Source organism: Penicillium cataractarum (assembly GCF_028827025.1).
Source record: "Penicillium cataractarum strain IBT 29864 chromosome Unknown utg000010l, whole genome shotgun sequence".
In the NCBI taxonomy this organism is placed as follows: domain Eukaryota; kingdom Fungi; phylum Ascomycota; class Eurotiomycetes; order Eurotiales; family Aspergillaceae; genus Penicillium; species Penicillium cataractarum.
The window spans coordinates 1842129-1857175 of NW_026622746.1; the positions used below are offsets into that span (position 1 = coordinate 1842129).

Here is a 15047-nt window from a genome sequence, read left to right on the forward strand (position 1 = left end):
CGTCATGGAGAGAGTCCATTGACTGGGAATAGTCCACCAATAGTTATGCCCGATTAATCATCGATGGACCTCTATTTATTGACTAAATCGCTTTGAAGCCTCCTGGTCGGAAGAATAGATCAAGTTTCAGACCGTCTGAAGACAGCAAATATCGAAGACCTCAGGGAACTCCCGCTCCTTCGAGTAGACTCTTCCAGCCTGCCAATTAGAAGCCGCTCGTTGTACTTGCTTAAAATCCCCATGCGGTGATACTTTTTAAACTTCTTGGTTGCGTCTTGGCCTGCTACACCTAGCAAAACTGTCGCATACATGAGATTTAGTGAACCGGGTATCTGCGATCTTTCGGGCTCCAGGCGACTTACTCTTGGAACCACCAGGGTGATCTTGCAGGAATTGACTCAAGTCATAAACATCACGCTCAATGATGACCCAGACATCACCGTCTTGAGTGTGTTGGGCGACCTCATCCCGTGAGTACATCCTTTTTTCCGTGTCGCTAAGATGTTGCGACTCGATTGACGTTTGCATTTTGCCTACCAAAGGGGCTCATTTAATTTGAACTGATATTTATGAGCTTCGCGGTCTAAAAAAAAACCTGACATTGGGGTGGGCTCCCCGCAATGCCTTTTACCCTTCTGCGGCACATGAACTGTCCAGGAGCCGCGGTCTACAAGGGACCAAAGCGGGCCGAGTAAAAAATAATTGCTTATTCTACACGCATTCAGCCGGAATAGTCGAACTATCATGATGAGAATTGACATTATCTTGTGAGAAGCCTTACCGGAGAACGAAGATCAAATCAAGTGGCTCTAATTACCTTGAACCTGTTATTCTACATGCCCGCTACATGGAATACGGCATCAGGCATTGAAAATTTTCACATTCTGAGTTCTTGTGTTTCAATTTCTGATTGCCTGTTATACAAGAGCTCTTAGTGATCGAGCAACGGCAGATGTATCGCTGGAGCTGGAAACATCCCCCAGAATCTGGGTGATGTTTTGCAAGATTTTTCCCAACGTAGAGTCAGTGTCGTTTAGTAATCCTTGTAGGGTACCCCCAAGACTTCAAGAATTGGCACTCGAGTGACGAGAGTAAGGTTGTTAAGGACTTGTTCGTAGTACTTGATGTGAACTCCGTTATAGATGGTGGAGTTGCCAGAGGCCGAGAGCTCGAGATTGCCATCCACTAAGGCGGCCTTTTGGACAGCCAAGATCTCCGAAAGGTTCTCTAAAACTGTAGAAATCTCGATACGTCCTCTCAAGGAGACAGTGTTGTTCCCGGGCTTAAGAATAACATTCAAAATGGTTGCTTGGCCGATAATCAAATCCGCGCTCATCAAGTTTAAGGTCACATTGCCCTGTATTTGAAGTCAGTAGTGCGAAAGTAAAAACAGAAAAAGGCGTAGAGCCTTCATGTGGATCATACCAATGCGAATGTAAAGACAGAATGATTTGGTAAGTTCGCCTCTCCTACCAAGTTGGTACCGTCTGCCTCTTTGGGAATTAGGACTCGCGCAGAGTCTATTGAGAATCCACTCAGCTTATCGAGCCCTGCGGCATCAAAAATATCAGCGCGTAAGTCATCCAAAGAATAGTGAAAGAGAGGTATACCATTCAGCTCAATGTCCTTATCAAGTGTCAAAGGGGCTTTGAGGGCGCCGAGGTGGCCAACCGTTGATCCCTTGGCCGACATTGTGAATCGTTTGTTATACACAGCTTGCGTGAGAGTCTTAATAAATTGATCCTCGTTCAAGATATCCGTATTATTTTGTGTCACCGTCATGTTTGTGTCTCCTTTGAGGCTATATGATGGTAGATTAACAACCAGATATGGCTGCATTGGCTGGACATCTCGATTGAAGAGACTCAGGCTAAGGGGATCGGTACGAATCCGAAGCCCCATAGGGACATTCAAAGATGTATCAAGAGTAAATGACACTTGGTTGGCTTTTGGATCAAGGATTTGGGCTGAATGGACCGGAAGATTTGTGTCGTCAACGATCCGCTGGGCAATTGCTGGGACTGCAACTAGGAAGCTAGATAGGAGAAAGTGTCAATTCGTGACAATCAAGCAGCGAACGGATCGATATATCGCCATGGAGACCTACAACACCGGTAGGAATATGGCCAGGAAAATTATAGCCGCCACGAGATAGCAACACCAGAACCGGCGCCAATGCTTTTGGACATTTGCTCGAAAACTTTTCAGACTTGGAGGACTCTTGGATTTTTCCAGTGCCCCAAGACTTTCAACATGCTTCATATCGTCACCGAGGGCCTCTGGTGCCTGTTTTGATCCGAGATTTCTGTTACTTCCAATCACAAATCTACCGTCTTCTTTACTGTAATGCATATTGGAATGTATGTAGGAACGAATTTTGAGCAGCAGTAGGATAAATTTCCGTCATGACCAACATGATTCCTAGCATCAACAGTGCGGCCTTTTATAATATAATGACGAGCTCACTAGGGATCTCATCATGTATGACCAACTTCAACTCACCCCGCGTCGCACATAGCCAAGAAAATATAGCGCTTTGATACAAAGATATCAAAAATCCGGGGAAAATGGGTCAGTTCCCCAGGTTTGGACCGCCCTATGGTACTTGCCCCACCCTTGAAGATCGGCCAAAGATATATTTTTATTGCATGTGCTACAATTTCCGCGGCATAGCGGTCCGCGGTACACGAACTAGTCTTTGGTTCGTGATGGGGGGACAAGTGAACTAAAATTGTCCCTGTGATCAACCTTAAATCTGACCTCCGTCCGGTCCGCGGCAGACGTTCCCGCACAGGGCCCCTTGACAAATCATATGATATGACATATGAACATCATTCATTTACGATGCCCGTGGAAAGCTATGACTAGATATAAACGATTAATCGGGGTATTGACTGCTTTAAAACTATAAAAGCACTTTTGAAATACCTGTTTCAACTAATCTCACTTCAAACCTGGATCGAGCTACCTTGACTCGGTTCATAACCTTTCAAAGATAAACTTCGCCGACGACAACCCTTCTATATCGAGATTATTCAAAGAATGAGTGAAAAGCAAACGGGATGCTCCCCGGAGAGCGTAATCTCCTCGGAGACACACCCCTATGGCCCGAATGATAAGGTCAAAGAAGGCCTTGTCGGGCAAAATGTGTTGGACCAGCTTGAGCAACCAGTTCAAATCCAGAAGGTTGTTCAAGAGGCAATCCTCCTTGCTGGCGGGGCTGCTGCAATTTTATTGCAAGTTGCAGAACCAGGTGTTGGAAAGGGTGTGGACGAGCATAGCAACTTTGCGTACAGGCCCATGGATCGTCTGCGAACCACAATGACCTATGTGTATTGCATGGCTTTTGGGTCTCGAAGTGAAAAAGAGGCTGTCATCGCGATGGTCCACCGTGCACACGCCGTTGTAAAAGGGCCAGACTACTCCGCCGACGATCCCAATCTTCAACTCTGGGTTGCCGCTACTCTTTACGCGGTCGGCATCGAACTGTATCAACAAATGTTTGGCCGAATGACAGAGGAAGATGCGGAAAGTATCTACCGAGAGTATTCCGTCCTCGCGGTATCACTTCGCGTCAGACCGGGAATGTGGCCGGTGTCACGGAGAGCATTCTGGGAGTACTGGGACCATCAAGTCGAGACTATGCATATCACTGAAAATGCACAAAGAGTTGTGAAGGATCTTCTCTGGAACAAGGAGTTGCCGCTCCATATTCGGTTTCTTCTTCCTCTGGTTCGCTTGACCACAGCCGAGATGCTACCTAAGCGAATCAGAGAGGCCTACGGCCTGAAATCTACAAAGCTTCGACGAGGTGTGTACCGTGTGACTCTTGGATTCACCAAGGCGACTTATCCTTGCCTGCCAAAAGCAATTCGGACTTATCCGATGCGTTACTACTTGACGGATATGCGGCGTCGACTGAAGAATATATCCTAAATAACAGGTCCGCTTTGAACCACGTTACGAAATTCATGCCTAACAATTACTGTATTACAATTTTTGATTTGCCTCAGTGAGCTGTGAAATTCTTGGGAGCTCTATGGATGGTTGCTGGATAGAAACAACTATGAAATTTTATTGTGCATACTTCAATATAATCTAAATTTAACCGAAGCTAAGCTTGTAGTTTTCCTCATTTTAAATATATCCACCAAGCTCAATTTAATCCGAGGCGACAAGTGAACTCCCTCCAAAATTCCTTGGTGACCAATCCCTTCCACTGCAAGTGGAGAGGGTCAGTTCCCCGTGCCCAATGTGGGAGTGGAGCATGTGGATTCAACCGAGTTCCGCGGCAACCCCTCCAAATGCGGGGAACCCTGCACAGTGGCGGTTTTTGAGAGCTCAAGAAGACCACACCTTCTACATGGAAGAAACACTACCGCTACTTGGAATGGAGTTGGAATATGCAAATACAGCGAGGCTGCAGTCTAAATTAGACGCTTTTAATCACTGAACCCTAATACTTGCACCTGGCCTGAGGATTCCCTAGATGTTGTTGATCTTGCCAAAATGTAAGATCGAGAAACCTAAAGCAAGCACAAGAGGACCACATTTTAGCCGTAAATCCACTGTCCCACACGCAAACTTAACAACCTGGCGTGTTTTCATAGAAAACATGATTCAAGTATCACCCTGGAATACAAAACATGAATTCCGTTGATTAGGTAGTCGCAAGAGAGTTTGTCAACTTCAACGACCCTTAAATCGTATCTCGTATCAATTATCTGAGAATGAATATGTGAAGTTGACGAGCTTATCCAGCCTCCGCATGATTCATGAGGCCCACACAGACCCACTGTTTGCGAATTAGTAGGGCATGAGCTCTAACTAGGCGTGTCGCTTACACTGACGGCTCGGTCTCTTAGCTCGCAGCTTCATATAACCGCTCTAGTGGGGCATTCGCGACGATTACCACTGACCTCAACATCTCGACTTCGGGACAAATACTTTTCATGCCATAGTAGTGAGAGAAAGCCATCTTCATGTTAAGAAGGACCAGAAGAGCGCCCACAGCTTGCTTGTGGTGCCATCACCGCAAGGTGCGATGCGATGCCTCCATACTGGGTTGTCCGTGCACACGCTGTCGTCAGGACGGTCGCAGCGATTGCGTTTTACGAAGGAAGTTACCAAAACAGCATGTACCTTTCCATTCCACATGATGAATAGAAAGAAAGCCTAACTTTGGTACAAAGACCGAAAGGTCACTCGCCACTTGACCTGGTTGATATACCTTCCGAGAAGAGAGCTTCGCAACACACCATCAAGAACCCAGAGGGATGTTACCAATCGACAGAAACAATGGGTCCATACGATGTGTTAGACGGAGCAGGAAAGGATGCCAATTCATTCCACCTCGGCGATTATCCATTCCTCATGTCAGATCGCTTATCATCCCTCGAACCCGAAGACCTCACATTTCTCAGTTCCAAAGGCTCCCTAAGCATTCCCAGCCGGGCATACACAAAGGAATTTGTTACACAATATTTCCTTCGAATCCATCCAATCCTTCCCGTTTTGGACGAGATCCAGTTTTGGCATGCGTTTGAAGGGAACTCCACGGAGAAGGTTTCACTTTTTGTCTTCCAAGCTCTTCTATTTGCAAGCTGCCCAGTGAGTACCTAGACACCTTAGAGCTTACAGGTCATCGATTGGGGCTCATGACGACGACAACAGTTCGTTTCATTGGAGATTCTGCAGCGATGCGGGTTTACAGACAAGCGAGACGCGCGGAAGAAGTTATACAACCGATCCAAGGTACTCTTCAATGCCGATTGAACCCCACAAGAAACAATTTCTGAAAACAATTTCCAGCTTCTTTACGAACTCATGGTCGAGACACGGCCATCTGTGAGAGCGCAAGGTGCAATACTCCTCACTCATCACACATCGGCAGAGGCGCCACAGGCGGGTAGCCTATGGTTGACGCGTGCAATTGAAAATGCAATGCTAATTGATACGAAACCTTTGATTACCGTTGAAAATATCTCAATCTCGGCCAAGAAACGATTGTGGTGGTCTATCCTACTTCGAGATCGAAGTCTCTGTATCGGTCTCCGTCGCCAACCCCAGATCGCATCACATAACCTTCATGGTTGTCGTGATTGGTTGAGGGAGGAAGATTTTGAACAGGAGATGCATTGCTCACCAGTCTACGACTTCGATGCGAAAAAAAGGCTCTTCAAGGCCTTGCAAGATCAATGCCGCCTTGCTGTTCTTCTGACCGATCTTGTTTCTCTAGTGTTTACTCCTCGAGTGACTGCGATGGCTTCCTATTCAAAAGAGGCATTTCGATCACTGATGTGCACAGTTGAAGATATAAAGACATCTCTCGTCTCCTGGGAAGCACAATCACAGGCACCGGATATTGCGGATGGCATGGCTGGAAACCATGACCCTGCCCTAACAACAAAGAATCTGACATTCATGTACTACCAGTATGAGCGCATGAGATCCAAGAACTTAGCAAGAAACTGAGTCCTAATAATATGTCTTAGTGCGGCCCGTGTCGACCTCGCCCAATTCGCAGCTCTTGCGATCGAGGAGCATCTTGCCTTGACAACGGATCTCTACAGGGAAGCTGTATTTGGAATTGGAAAAGATTTGAGTTCTGGTATTCGAGGCTTGACGGCTGTCATGGAGTACTTCAGTCACAACGGCCACGTGGAGAATCTGCCTTTGAGCGTGTATGCTTTCCTCAATTCACCCTAACCCTTCTCTTTCCCTCCCACTACGTGATTGGACTCCCCGGTTTTGTGACACTGCGGCTGACATTTTCTATAGACTGGGATATGTTGGGATGCCTCTCATCCTAGCCGCAATTGACCTGAAGCTTTCTCCGTCTGGCGATGAAATGAAGATCCGACAGAGACGCCTGGATTCCTTGAGTAGAATAATACGTCTTTCTGAGTCTCTGTACGATGTCACAGACTTCGTGGCGGCTGGAACCAATCATATACTCCAGTTGGCGTATATGACTACACAAAACTTCTTTCTTCCCAGCGGGCCTCCATCAAGAATGATAAGTGATAGGGTCGAGCAAACCCGGATTGAGAAGCAAGTGGGCCCCGACGTTCCGAATTCGACAAGATCGCGAGATCAAAACCCTATACGTGCGAAATGTTGGCTCGATGCTTTCCTGCGATGCCCGCGCGCATACTTATTGATATCAACGTCTGTGGATTACAGCTTGGCAGTAGGTCGCCTACCCTACGATACATCCCTCCCAGCTTTAGTTCGCGATATTCCGGCAATGGGGGCAATAACGCAGCTTCCCTGGACAATCGATACGAGCTTGGGAAGAGGCACTTCTCTCCATGCGAAGAGACGGGGGCTGTCGCCTCCTTCCGAGTGTGATGGATCAGTCGAATCGACTAAAACGACCTCGGTGGCAAACACGCAAGCCCAAGATAAAAAGTCGATTCGCAAAGATATGGATGTCCAGCATTTTCCAAATCCAATCACAGCAGTCAGAGAATGGGAGCAGAGTCCCACGAACGTGAATCAAAATCCGCAGCTCAGATTTGAAGCGATACTGCCTACCCCAGAACAATCCTACGAGCCCTTGAGCAGTACTGTGAATCTCGACTTCTTGGATTTGGATATGAATTTGGATAACGAGATTGTCACCTGCTATGACTCACCAATTGGGGTATACGATAACTTCTGTTCGTTACCGACAACCCTCGGAAGCGAAAAGAACATCTATCCAGGGAAGGCCGATCGGACAGGCATTGACAGTGACCTAAATACGGGGCTTACCGCTGAAGGTTTGGATTCGATCCTTTACGATCCCTTATTTCACGATTCTTCAGCAGGTGCAGCCTATTTCAATGTATGATATTACACTTTGATGTTCGATTGAATAGGACTTATATGGTTAACGAGAGAGCGAAGAGTAGTAAATTGTCCACGATTGATAACAACGACCGGAAAAATAGCGAGATCGTCCGTGGTAGTCCACCTAGATAATCGCCTGGCGTACTCAAAATATGAAAAGAGATTTAGGGACAGAATGTAACCCAGTCAAATGCGTAGAAAGAAATATAAACACAAACGATGCAAACCATTTCGAACGCAAAAGAAGTTCCAACATATTCAAGTACTACCCAAATAATCACACGGATTGGGTAAGGGTAAATACAGATTCTAGAGGCAAGGCACTGTAGGTATCAATCTGACTTCACATCTGCGCCCCAAGTTACGTTTCCGTTGAAGGCCTTCACATCCACGTTACCCGGTCGATTCACGTCAAAGTCTAGCCGGTCCGGAATTTTCAGCCCTGCCGGAAAATGGTATCTATTGAACCAGACAGACACGCCGTCTCGATACAACCAAGGATCTTCAGTCCTCCGTTGCCATTCCTCCAATAGCGTCCTCATGCTGTCCAGTAACCCGTGATAGCGTGGATCTCCGGCAAGGTTATCGACTTCCAACGGATCATTCTCGAGGTCATATAGCTCTTCTGGCCCACGGAAAAAATAATCTTTCAATTTTCGCTTTCCGAGAAAAATTTCCTTGTCGCCCGAATTACGAACATCTTCCCATGACAGTGATCCGTAGATGTCAGACGCGAAGGGGAAATCCAGTCTCCATGCCAGATTTCTGTGGTATTTGTAACGCCTGTCACGAATGAAGCGGGTAGGCCAATAATTGGTTACTTCATGAAATGTATGAGATCCAAAGACCCGGTCAAACCTCGTATCATCTGATGTCGAGCCCAAATTTTGCAGGAGAGATTGACCGATTCGCTTTTGAGCTGGATCCACTTTTGCCGGATGGCCCACGAAATCCAAAATTGTGGGAAGAATATCGATATAAGAGACCATGGCTCGGCTGATTGCTGATTCTTTCTCGGGGTGTTTGACGATGAGAGGCAACTGAACCCCGGAGTCATAGAGTGTGGTCTTTGAATTCATGAATGGGGGGCCATTATCACTCAAGAAGATAACAAGAGTCGAACTTGCGAGACCAGAATCGGCGAGGGCATCTAAAACGAAGCCAACTCCCTGATCGAGACGATGAATAGAGTTATAATACTCTGCTAGCTCCAATCTAGCACCCGGCGAATCGTTCATAAATGAGGGAATTTCCACGTCCTCTGTGGTATATGTCCCTTCGCCAATCCGAGGGTCATATTGGTGCGGATTCCCAAATCCTCCTCTGGTCCGATCGCGATGAGGATCAATGAAACCAATAGTCAAGAAGAAGGGTTTCTTATCTTCTTTGCAATTCTGGAAGAAGGAACGCGCTTGATCGGAAATCACTGCGACATCGCGTGTGTCACTTTCCTCCTTGATCTCCCAAGGATAAATGGATATAGGGCCAACGTGAATCTTGCCGATAATCCCTGTTCTGTGTCCGATCTGGTTCAAAAGCAGAGGAGCAGTCTCAACGTGGTCAAAGGTCACAAAATGATGTCGATGACTCGCTAGGCCATATTGACCATTTTGATGAGTGTGTAGACCTGTGTAGATGACAGAACGACTGCCACTGCAAGATGCGGTGCTCGCAAAGGCATACTCGAAAAGCGTCCCCTGTCCTGCGAGTTTGTCGATATTTGGCGTTTGGATTCCCTTAGCGCCGTAACAGCTCAGTTGCTTCCCCAGGTCGTCAGCGACCATCAACAGAACGTTCTTCTGCCCCGCCATACTATTTGACTGAAATCTGTTCACCAATATACCCTGAAAGAAAAAGATTCAATCCCTAGCCTGAACGTATAATAAACTACAACTACAGATTGAATTAATAATATGCGGTTGCCTGAAATCTATGAGTAAAGCTTTCAAATTTGACTCGTCCAAGAATTCCCACCAATGATCAGGATAGTTCCGGATTGCGTAATTTTTCACGATAAGATGCCTTCTTATACTTGAAAAAATCAGACTATTTCCACAATCAGCCTTGCGTGATTCGAAGATTGGATGATGTAATACGCCAGCGGACCGGTTATGGTAGGCGGCGCTAGGTGCCTCGGGAAGAAATCTCATTTGAGCTGTCCGTAAATCTACCGATATTCACCATATTCTTCACTATAACCGATCAGCGGGGACAGTAGTTTTATTTCGGCGGAAAGGTAAATTTGCAGAAATCTTTCTATACCTCTCCTTAGCGTTACATGAATTTCAACGTATTATTAGACGGAAAAATGATGGCGACTATAGAGTGGACTATGAGCAAACCCTGATAATCAGATACCGTGAAAAGTAGAAGAATCAGACATTAAGCCTTATAATCTCGATTTAGGGTCAAAATAAAAAGAGCTTAGGACCGGATCAAGACCGGCAAAATTCGAGGGCTGAACCATCTGCTATCTGTGCGCCATTCTACCGGTACTGCAGCCATGCGACTCTTCGCACATTTCACGATCATTGGGGTGGCGGCTAGCCAGCTCGTTGGAACAGTTGGGCCTCCCACACCACTCGACGAAAAGACTGTTGAGTGCAATGTCTTGAACTATGGTGCGGTGGCAGATAACTCTACCGATATATCTTTTGCAGTTGAGAAAGCCTTCACAGAATGCGTCCTCCAAAGCCCCGGGAGCCGGTTGATTATTCCAAAGGGCGAATATCTTCTTTCCAGAAGTGTTGTTCTTAGTAATGCAACCAATTGGGCATTTCAGTTGGACGGCTTGATTACGGCAGCATATGATGGGAATTGGACCGTTGATCGCGATCTGATCCTCCAGGGGTTTGCCGGTAGCGATTTGATCAATTCGACGATTAATGGGGAGGGGGATGGGAAGTTCTTGCTGGATGTTCTCGTGATTGTCAATGGTAGGGTTGAAAAGGCTCAAAGGGCTCAAGAGCGTATTAAATTATCCTGGCGTGCGACTGCTCATCTAAATATTCTCTATTTCTAGCCGTCGACTTCGAATTCTACTCATTAACCGGAACTGGCGCTATCCAAGGACAGGGATATCTCTATCGAAATGCCAACAAGTTAGTAACATTCTTCTCGGGGCTAGCGGTCCTAATACTAACGATACCAACTATATAGCACTGAGCGCCCGCGTCTAGTTAGGCTAATTTCACCAACCAACGCTTCAGTCCACGACTTAATCTTGGTCGACAGCCCGAAATTCCACATTGTGCTTGATTTCATGTTGAACGTCGAAGTATACCACTTGACAATACGCGGGGCAAACTTGGGTAGCTACGATGGCATAGACGCGATTGGAAATAATTACTACATTCACGATAATGAGGTTTGTTATCTTACATTTATGCCTCCCTGATGACTTTGAGCCTAAATGCTGTACTGCCAAGTGGCTCCTTGCATACTGACCAAAGGGTTCGCTGTATAGGTAACTAATCGAGATGAGTGTGTCTCGGTTAAAAGCCCATCGCACTTTGTCCTGATAGAGAATCTTGTCTGTAACCAGGCAGGATCAGGAGTCTCTATTGGGAGTTTGAATGTATCCGCAGAGATATCCAATATCGTACGAAACATCGCAATCCATAACTTGAAGGATCCAACAGACTTATATTTTAACAGGAAGCCCGGAACATTAGCATTATTCAAGGAAACAACATAGCCTTCATAAAGACATACCCCGGAGGCTCAGGCTACGTGACAAACATCACGTTCTCCAACTTTCGCTCTCTTTCCAGTCTCTATGGCCTTAATATCAATCAGTACTGGCAGAATACCTTCACGCCAGATACTGGCTCCGTTTCACTGAGTAACCTTGCTTTCCGCAACTTTTCAGGTTCATCATACCTTTCCTCCGTTTTATTAGAGCGATCAGATTTCTTACAACGATAATAGGCTCTGTTGCTGATGGCACAACGAGAGGACCGCTCAATCTGATCGGTAACGATCTGACTTTTGTCACAAATGTTTCTATCGAGGACTTCACTGTCTGGACCGATACTGGGGATCGAATCGTGAATAAAATTAACAATATTTTTGGGTCTGGCGATGATAGCTATGGTACGAACGATGGTATCAAAACACTAAGGGCTTCTGAGTTGCCGTACACTTACACCAGCTCTTATACTGTTACGGCTACCCCCAGTGATTGGTATGCACCGAGCACGCCAACGTGGGCTGCGCCAAGCACTGGCTATGGCAGTAAGTTGACTACCTTCATGTTGAGAAAATTCTCTAACGGATGGCAGCCTCGACTCCCATTCCTGTTTATTCTCCTGCTCCGCTTTGGCGTCCGGGCTCTGTCGACTACAATCTCCATTATTGGGGAAGCTTTTAGTCCGTTCGACTGACTCCGAACGGGTCTACAGATTCTCGAATCATCAAATTTGAAGCAAACTCCATAGAATTTCATCTGGTGCCGTTGGGCTTCATTTTCCCAAGATATTTCTATTCCCAAGCGTAAGATGTATACTATACTTCTGAAAGTTTTAGTTCGCTTCTCTGGAGCATTGTAATAGTGATAGATAGTAATTAGATGCGTCTAGGAGCCCACCTGTTTCCACTGTGATTCTCATATAGTCTCCAGAGGACTGAGAATAATTGATGGGCATGGCAATATTTGTGGAAAACAGCGGGATTTCGATTTTGATTTTAACTAAAGTTTATAAGACATATGATTGTGAATCCATCCCATGCATAGCAATTTGAACTAATATCCCTTGTGTCTTCGGGAAGTAATACCTGGGAACAAGCAAGGATGCAATTTGAACCTCAATTACCCGAGCATGGAGGATCTGCGGCGGCGAAGGAATAGAATTGTCCACCAATCGTTATATTTTATTTCTATTGAAGAGCAATCTAAGCGAATCATACTTTTTACCCAAGTGAAAGGATTTGGTGGGGTTTCAATTGGTATTGATCACACCTGATGCCATCCGCCCTTATATGGCGAAACTGTTACTGGGTAAATACCCCATGGAACAAGGCACTCGATTAGTTGAACGGTGAAAAATATAGCTTCAATGGAAGGCGAACGCCAAATCCTGCGCTGACCTCCTATCTTTCAACGAATTAACCAATTTTCTCATCAGAAATTTGTACAATCGCGTGGGATGGTATCATTGCGTCCCAAGAGCACGAGTTTGGTTTGTATGTCCCGTATTACCTAGTCAATCGTGTAGATTTCATTCTCGAGGCTGTCTGTAGGATATATAGCTGCACCTCGGCGCTCAGTCGTGACAGGCAAAAGCCCCAACTCCATTCAAAACTCTCAGGATGAACACTGAGACCAAATCGGCTGAAGTCACAGTAGGTGGCGATTCGCCAGGTCATAAAGGGGATGCCGATGGTTTGGTGGAACCCTCTCAACAAGGAGAGCAGACATCGCTGCTACGAAGACTTCTTTTCCCTTCGAGCAGGGCCGACAACCCGGACGCAATCGCGACCGTTCGAAGCGTTTTTGACGATCCGTTGCTTGCCAAATACTACCAACCACATCCCGAGTACGAAAACTTTGCCCACTTTGACCCTAGTGTCAGGTGGACCTACCGCGAGGAAACCGCAGTCCGACGCAAAACCGATTGGAAGGTGCTTTTGTGGATCTTGGTGATGTTCTTCGGGCTGAATCTTGATCGAGGAAATTTGTCCAACGCTGCCGCAGATAATCTCCTCGATGATTTGCACCTCACCACCAACGATTACAACAATGCGCAAAACATGTATCGGATTGGATTCCTCATTGCCGAAATCCCGTCCCAAATGATCGGCAAACGACTTGGTCCCGACCGCTGGATACCAATCCAGATCATTCTGTGGAGTTTAGCATCCGGTGGTCAATTCTTCATGCAGAACCGGGCTGGTTTCTTTGCGTGTCGCTTCTTTATTGGTCTATTCATGGGTGGATTCATTCCTGACTCCATCCTTTACTTATCCTATTTCTACACCAAGTCAGAGATGCCATTCCGGCTCGCACTGTTCTGGTTCGTCGACTCTATGTCTGGAGTGATTGCCTCTTTTATTGCATACGGCGTCCTGCACATGAGAGGCGTTGACGGCCGGGAAGGGTGGAGATGGCTTTTTCTCATTGAGGCACTTATCAGCATTGTTATCGGCTTCTTGAGCTTTCTCTTCCTTGTGCCTGGCCCTACACAAACTAAGACATGGTGGAATCCGAAGGGGTACTTCTCAGAAAAGGAAGAGAGGATCATTGTTAATCGTGTGCTTCGGGATGACCCGTCCAAGGGGGATATGCATAACCGCCAAGGGCTGTCACTGAAAATGCTCTGGCAGAGTCTGAAAGACTATGATCTTTGGCCCATATATGCAATTGGTTTATTGTTCGAAATTCCAACAGCGCCACCGAAGACATACCTTACACTCTCACTGAAGGCCATCGGGTTTAGCACATTCCAGACCACGTTACTCTCGATTCCGGTGACTGTTTTCGCGTCCATCAATCTTCTCCTTGTCACGGAGCTGACGGAGCGGTTCCATCAAATCTCTATCATTGGTCTCTTTACTCAACTATGGTCTCTGCCATTGCTTATCGTTCTATACACCTCTTCCGGAGCTTTATCTAATTGGGGCTTGTATGCGGTAACATTTGTCTTACTCGGTTGGCCCTCGCCACATGCGGCACACGTTGGGTGGTGTTCACGTTTGAGCAATACGGTTCGAACCCGGACCGTGAGTGCTGCATTATACAACATCACCATCCAACTTTCGGGTATCGCATCATCAAATATATATCGCGCCGATGACAAACCCCTCTACCGACGTGGTAATAAACAGCTTATCGCCATCAATGTTGCTACTGTTGTGTTGTATGCTCTGGCAAAAGCGTACTACGTGCGCAGGAATCAATGGAAAAAGGCTCACTGGGAAAAGCTGAGCCCTGAGGAAAAGGCTGCTTATTTGGAGACTACCACCGATCGAGGCAATAAACGATTGGACTTTTTATTTGATCACTAGTATCGCAATATGCAAAAAACTGCGGTCAGGTGCGGATGTCTGCTTGGGAGAAGAACCTCATGTTGATCAGTTAGTGGAAGACGGCCTAGGCATAAAGGTTCGTGGCTTCTATGGATTGTCACGGTGGGACATCAACGCCTATCACTTTGCCTACTTTTGATTATGTTAACATACAACCGCGTCTTAGGATTGGTCTAGTAGACCTG

The 15047-nt window shown here is 46.4% G+C and overlaps 7 protein-coding genes across 7 annotated transcripts; 4 read left to right on the forward strand and 3 right to left on the reverse strand.

Moving 5' to 3' along the window:
- Positions 1–119: 119 nt before the first annotated feature.
- On the reverse strand, positions 120–528 carry N7496_012748 (cytochrome b5-like heme/steroid binding domain-containing protein; the record flags this gene model as incomplete). The annotated part of the gene is made up of 2 exons (XM_056705661.1): positions 120–298; positions 363–528. The coding sequence occupies 2 exons, from the start codon at positions 526–528 to the stop codon at positions 120–122; spliced, it is 345 nt and encodes a 114-aa protein (XP_056549559.1).
- Positions 529–1033: 505 nt separating this feature from the next.
- Positions 1034–2352, reverse strand: N7496_012749 (DUF3712 domain-containing protein; the record flags this gene model as incomplete). The annotated part of the gene is made up of 3 exons (XM_056705662.1): positions 1034–1357; positions 1426–2035; positions 2108–2352. 3 exons carry the CDS (start codon positions 2350–2352, stop codon positions 1034–1036), a joined length of 1179 nt encoding a protein of 392 aa, XP_056549560.1.
- A 690-nt stretch (positions 2353–3042) lies between these two features.
- N7496_012750 (oxygenase MpaB family protein) lies at positions 3043–3936 on the forward strand (the record flags this gene model as incomplete). The annotated part of the gene is made up of 1 exon (XM_056705663.1): positions 3043–3936. One exon carries the CDS (start codon positions 3043–3045, stop codon positions 3934–3936), a length of 894 nt encoding a protein of 297 aa, XP_056549561.1.
- Positions 3937–5298: 1362 nt separating this feature from the next.
- On the forward strand, positions 5299–7837 carry N7496_012751 (fungal specific transcription factor domain-containing protein; the record flags this gene model as incomplete). The annotated part of the gene is made up of 5 exons (XM_056705664.1): positions 5299–5610; positions 5674–5754; positions 5812–6434; positions 6495–6683; positions 6781–7837. 5 exons carry the CDS (start codon positions 5299–5301, stop codon positions 7835–7837), a joined length of 2262 nt encoding a protein of 753 aa, XP_056549562.1.
- A 331-nt stretch (positions 7838–8168) lies between these two features.
- N7496_012752 (sulfatase family protein) lies at positions 8169–9647 on the reverse strand (the record flags this gene model as incomplete). The annotated part of the gene is made up of 1 exon (XM_056705665.1): positions 8169–9647. The coding sequence occupies one exon, from the start codon at positions 9645–9647 to the stop codon at positions 8169–8171; it is 1479 nt and encodes a 492-aa protein (XP_056549563.1).
- A 692-nt stretch (positions 9648–10339) lies between these two features.
- N7496_012753 (putative rhamnogalacturonase) lies at positions 10340–12208 on the forward strand (the record flags this gene model as incomplete). The annotated part of the gene is made up of 7 exons (XM_056705666.1): positions 10340–10772; positions 10859–10937; positions 10996–11203; positions 11303–11437; positions 11494–11707; positions 11767–12072; positions 12120–12208. 7 exons carry the CDS (start codon positions 10340–10342, stop codon positions 12206–12208), a joined length of 1464 nt encoding a protein of 487 aa, XP_056549564.1.
- Positions 12209–13146: 938 nt separating this feature from the next.
- On the forward strand, positions 13147–14841 carry N7496_012754 (putative MFS transporter; the record flags this gene model as incomplete). The annotated part of the gene is made up of 1 exon (XM_056705667.1): positions 13147–14841. The coding sequence occupies one exon, from the start codon at positions 13147–13149 to the stop codon at positions 14839–14841; it is 1695 nt and encodes a 564-aa protein (XP_056549565.1).
- Between the last annotated feature and the right edge of the window lie 206 nt (positions 14842–15047).